The following is a 6,000-nucleotide window of genomic DNA, read 5'->3' on the forward strand; positions in this document are numbered from 1 at the left end:
TGGTCTGGGCCCTGCGCTGGTAGTACTGGGTGCCTTCTGGGGTCCTGAGCATCCCTGCAGGGAGGTTTGTGTCTGGGCTCACACTGACTTCCCCTCACTGTGTCTCTTGCACAGTAATACACAGCCGTGTCCTCGGGAGTCACAGAGTTCAGCTGCAGGGAGAACTGGTTCTTGGATGTGTCTGAGTTGATGGTTATTCGACTTTGCACAGATGCTGCATAATCATTATACCACTTGGACCTGTAGTATGTCCTTCCCAGCCACTCAAGGCCTCTCGATGGGGACTGCCTGATCCAGTTCCAAGCAGCACTGTTGCTAGAGACACTGTCCCCGGAGATGGCACAGGTGAGTGAGAGGGTCTGCGAGGGCTTCACCAGTCCCAGACCTGACTGCTGCAGCTGTACCTGTGACAGGACACCTGGAGACAAAAGGAAACAGCAAAGTGAAACACCCCTCAGTCTGTGAATGCTGCTGTGAATACGGCATCTCCCTGACACTGACCCCATGGGAGGCCCAGCACGGGCAGGAAGATGAGGAAGGAGACAGACATTGTCTGGAGCTCTGGTGACTGCCCTGGTCAGCCAGAATTCAGCAGGCTCTGCAGTTCTGCAGCAGGGGAGGCTACATTTAAGCAGGAAACCACACCCTGGCATTTGCCTGTGTGCGTCACTTGCTGATATAAGGCCCCGGGACGGAGATGGCTCATTGAAGAGCGGGGGCCCTCAGGTCTACAACTGGGTTTCCCTAAAGCCATTTTCTTCAGCAGATTGGACCCAAAGAGGAGCTCAGAGGCAGGGCCCCTGGGTGTGATGACTCTGAAATTCCAGCATTTGGCATCCTACATCAACCAAAGTCTCTATACCCTTATTCATAGATCAGATCCCCTTCATTTATTCACCCATTCACTTATTCATGCAACAAATCCTGAGGGCCGATGGTACTAACCCCCACCCCCTGGCATGAGGAGGCATCCCTAGGCAGATGCACCATCCCTGTGCCCCTGGGGCCAGGTGCCAGGTCCCTAGAGTAAGAAGGCTCAACACCCACACCACCCCAGGCAGTCCCACCACTTCGGGAGTGAAAGGCAGCAGGTCAGCATCCTGGTCCTGGAAAAGCCTGCAGTGGAAAGGAGAGGGGTTTTGCTTCTGTGTGGTGGGGCAGGATGGAGCCGAGTGCAGGGAGCTGTGAGCTTCTAAAGGGAGGTCCACAGAGCACAGTGGACAAGGGCAGCTCATCCCAAACCCCAAGGGTGGTGGAAACACCCCAGGATGGGGTTGGATGGGTGAGTAGGAGCTTTTTTTTTTAACCACCTCAATCATGAATCTGCAAGAGTGAGAGCTAATGACAGGTGACTATGGCGCACACAGTGTCTAGGAGGGGCCTGTTTCTGTCCAGTGACACTTTCTCCTTACACGGCCCCAGAGTGTAACACCCGAGTTTCTGTGGTTCTCGGGGCCTACAGTTCTACCCTCTACTCCTCAGTACTCACATGTGTCACCCACAGGCGTTGCATCTGTGGGGTGGGAATGGGGGTGCCACCACTCCTCACCACATCCAAGGCCCACTGCAGGCTGGCTGATCTGTGGGGGTTTGTGGTTCCAGGGCGTGGCAGGTCAGCTGCTTTCCGGAGGACCATGGGTGGATATCTCCTGGGCATGGAGCTCACCGCACAGCCAAGGGAGGGCTCGGAGTGCACTGGGGAAAGGCCGCCCCCAGGGCATTCCTGGTGACTGGCTGGGGCTGTGAACGTGGAAACTGCACTGTGTGAGGAGAGGGCGAGGCAGTGAGTGTGGCTGCCTCCCAGCGATGTGGGGCTGTGCCTCTGCAAGGGGTCGAACCCGTGTCCTTCTGTTGATGGTGGACCCATTGTCCTCATCCACACCTCCACAGGCCTTTTCCTGACTCACTGTAGAACCTGACTATGGCCCCAATAGACAAAGACTTTTCCGCCTGCATTCTCCGTCTACAGCCCATCCTGAGCCCAGGGCGAGGTCCAGGCTTGCACAGGAAGGAGGCACTGTTGGGCACGGGGTGGACTGTAGCCACGGGGGGCTGCACAGGGCTGCCAGGCGAATTAGCAGACTCCTAGCTCCCAAATGCAGGGCCAGTTTCCTCTCAGGAACCTACCCTCATTTCCTTGGTAGCCCATTTCATGCACTGGGCTCTGAAGAGTTCTGGTGCAGGATGAGGAGGTGGGACTGAGGTCTGGACAGACAAAGGTGTGCGTCCCATGGGGCCCATGGGAATGATGATGTGTCCAGGAGAGGGCATAGCCTCCACGCCTCGTTCTTGAGAGGGCCTGAGGTGTGGCTTTGGAAATTGGATAAGAATGGTGGCCGCAGTTGCTGGTGCTATAAGAACGGTCACAGCTGAGCAGCGGCCACAGTCCCCCGAGAGTGTCCTCTCCAAGGCATCGTGCAGCTGCTAACACCACACACCCAGTGCCTGCGCGTCCTGAACTACCCAGAAAACCTACCTCAAGTTGAAAGGAAAAAGCAAAAGTGTCTCTGTTCAGAGATTATATGGTTATAGACATAGAAAATCTTAAAGAATCTGAAAAAAAAAAAATCCCCAAAACAAAAACGGACTGTTCAAACTAAGAAAATCAAGGACATTTGAGCATATTAGCACCAAACAATTGGAAAATTAATTTTGAAAGGAAAAAACTTGTGAAGACATAAAAAGCAATCAGGATATACCTTAGAAGAAACATAAAACGATGTGGAGATCTTTACACAGAAAATTGTAAAACATTGCTTAGAGGCTATGAACATATGAAGAGATACAGCACAGATTGGATGCATGGATTGGAAAACTCAGTGTAATTGAGAGACAGGACTAGCTGGATTTCCTAGGCCGACTAAGAATCCCTAAGCCCAGCTGGGAAGGTGCCCACTTCCACCTTTAAACACGGGGCTTGCAACTCAGCTCACACCCGACCAATCAGATAGTAAAGAGAGTTCACTAAAATGCTAATTAGGCAAAAGCAGGAGGTAAAGAAATAGCCAATCATCTATCACCTGAGAGCACAGCGGGAGGGACAATGATCGGGATATAAACCCAGGCATTCGAGCCGGTAACGGCAACCCTCTTTGGATCCCCTCCCTTTGTATGGGAGCTCTGTCTTCAGTCTACTAAATCTTGCAACTGCACTCTTCTGGTCCATGTTTGTTACGGCTCGAGCTTCGCTTTCGCCCACCGTCCACCACTGCTGTTTGCCCCCGTGGGAGACCCACCGCTGGCTTCCACCCCTCCGGATCCATCAGGGTATCCGCTGTGCTCCTGATCCAGCGAGTCGCCCATTGCCACTCTCGATCCGGCCAAATGCTCGCCATTGTTCCTGCATGGCTAAGTGCCTGGGTTCGTCCTAATCGAGCTGAACACTAGTCACTGGGTTCCACCGTTCTCTTCCGTGACCCATGGCTTCTAATAGAGCTATAACACTCACTGCATGGCCCAAGCTTCCATTCCTTGGAATCCGTGAGGCCAAGAACCCCAGGTCAGGGAACACGAGGCTTGCCCCCATCTTGGAAGTGGCCTGCGGTCATTTTGGAAGCGGCCTGCCACCATCTTGGGAGGTCTGGGAGCAAGGGCCCCCCGATAACATAATTAAGATGCCAGTTTTCCCTAAATAAAATCTATAGTTTAAATTTAATCCAAATCAAAATCCCATTCAACCCAGCAATTCAGTTACTGGAATTTCTCCAGGGTATAAAAGCACATGTGCTCCAATGATACAATGAATGCTTAGTAATCACAAGCAAATACCTTAAATGTCTCATAACATCTTTCACACAAAAGCTGTTGCATGTCTATTAGCTAATGATTCTTACATCTCATCCGGACCATGCAGCATGAGCAAAGGGATTTCTAACCTTCAGAAGTCTCAGTACTAACTGAGGACTTTACACAAATTGGAAATGGTCACGTGCGTTTCATGGTGAGGGAGGGGAGCTTTTGCCCTGGAAAGTCCTTCTGTAGAGAAGATTCCGTTATCTTGGTAAAATTACATAGTTTTATTTTGCAGGTTGGGATTACCAACTGATAAAGGGTTACTGATGTGGGAAGTTTTCCTACTTTATTATCCTTTTAGGTTCCTATGTGATACGGTTTGGCTCTGTGTCCCCACTCCAATCTCATCTCTAGTTGTAATTCCAATGCATCAAGGAAGGGTCCAGGTGGGAGGTGATTACAGGCATCTGCCACCACGCCCAGCTAATTTTTGTACGTTTAGTAGAGACAGGTTTTGCCATGTTGGCCAGGCTGGTCTCAAAGTCCTGACCTCAAGTGATCCGCCTGCCTCAGCCTCCCACAGTGCTGGGATTACAGGTGTGAGCCACTGCGCCCGGGCTCCAGGCTACACTTGAAGCATTTCTTAGGTTCAGTTCAGAGCAGCCTTTAGTCCTGAATTAATGTGGCACCACTACTCACGAGATTACTTCGGAAGATTGCTTGAAGCTTTACATATCTCAAGGTCTTTCCACCCTGGCTGGGAGAACACAAACAATGCTTTCCTTGTGTAGACTCTGTGTAGTTTTGGGTCCACAGGTTTCTGGTGATTTTCCCCAATACTGAGTAGTTTCTTTTCATGCAGGCATAAGTCAGGCATAAGTCAGTTCTCAGCCCCAAACTTGAGGGATCCCCCTCCCTGCTGCAAGTCTCCAGCTGTTCTCCCCCCCACCCCACCCCGGCCCATCCTGGCTGCACAGCAGCCTGCTCCCCGGTGCTCCTCCCCTCGGGCCGCTGCTGCCTTGAACTCTGCTCTCTGTCCGCTCAGCTCACTAAGCCTTTCCGTGTGTCCTGGCAGCTGCTTTCAGGCAATAGCAGGATTTGTTCATTTTTCTTTTCTCAGGGGTTATGATCCTGTGATGCTTGTTTCCAAATGTCTGAAAATTACTTTTTCAAAACATTTCCACCTCAGTGTTCTATTTGTTTAAGGAATGTGGGTAAGTGCATTTTACCCACAGAGCTTGAACCAACATTCAAAATTTTATGTTAGAACCTGTTAAAGACAAAGGGCAAAACTGATCACAAACTCAAATGCGGGACAGTTGCACTGAGATTCTTTTTTCGTTAGGTTACAGCCCTTATGTGTTGTACTCCGCGGGCGCAGGCTGAGAGCCGTCTGCACCTTTGTTACTGCGGCCCGACGCCCTCTTGCCAGGGCCACAGCAGCATCCCCCGGGTCACTGAGCCGGGGCTTTCCCACGTGCCTCCTTACAATTGCTATGTTTCTGCAAGCAGAGGCCCAAGGAAGTATGAAGCACGCCTCAATATCTAAATTAGCTAGCAAAACTCTACAGGGTGATTAAAAAAAGAAAACAACTGTGAAGGTGAGAGGTGCAGTGAGTCCTTGGCAGAGGCCGTTTGCTCAGGGAAAATAAAACCAATGACCTGACTCAACGCGGACATATCTGCCCCGCCCCCTAAAACCTGCTTCTGGGGCCGCCTGGTGGTCTTGTGCTTCCCTGCAGGGAGGTTTGTGTCTGGGCTCACGCTGAGGTCCCCATTCTGTCTCCCACGGGAATGTGCGGCCCTGCCCTTGGCCATCACGGAGCTCAGCTGCAGGGATAACTGGGCCTTGGATGTGTCTCTGCAGATGGAGAGTTGGCCCAGAAAGGCTGGGCTGAAGTGTGCGCTGCCCCTGGAGCTGAGGTGCCCCAGCGCCTTCCCAGAGGGCTGCTGGGTCCAGGCCCAGAGGTCTGTGAGGACCTCACCAGCCCTGGGCATGACTCCAGTAGCTGCACCTGATGCAGGACACTCATGGACAAGAAGCAAAGAGATGAGTCACAAGCGGACACCACAGCCCACAGCCCCCGTTCTGAAATCTCTGAGACACTCACACGGAGGTACAGCCATCAGGCAGAGGACGACACACAGAGATCTCATGTTTTCCTCAACAAGGGGCATGACTTTCCCAGTGGCCTCTCCAGGACAGAACAAGAAAAAATAACTGGCTCTCTCTAGCCTGAGGTTGCATTTCGCTGGGTCTCTGGGATG

The 6,000-nt window shown here is 52.0% G+C and overlaps 1 gene segment (V, D, J or C); it reads right to left on the minus strand.

Annotated features, from left to right (window-relative positions):
- LOC100971589 (immunoglobulin epsilon heavy chain-like) overlaps positions 1-593 on the minus strand; it is a 394,860-nt gene extending 394,267 nt beyond the window's left edge. The window contains 2 exon segments of the C gene segment in view: positions 99-418; positions 502-593. Of these exon segments, the coding sequence occupies positions 99-418; positions 502-550 (369 nt within the window).
- Positions 594-6,000: the final 5,407 nt, after the last annotated feature.

This window comes from Pan paniscus, chromosome 15 (assembly GCF_029289425.2).
Source record: "Pan paniscus chromosome 15, NHGRI_mPanPan1-v2.0_pri, whole genome shotgun sequence".
NCBI lineage: Eukaryota > Metazoa > Chordata > Mammalia > Primates > Hominidae > Pan > Pan paniscus.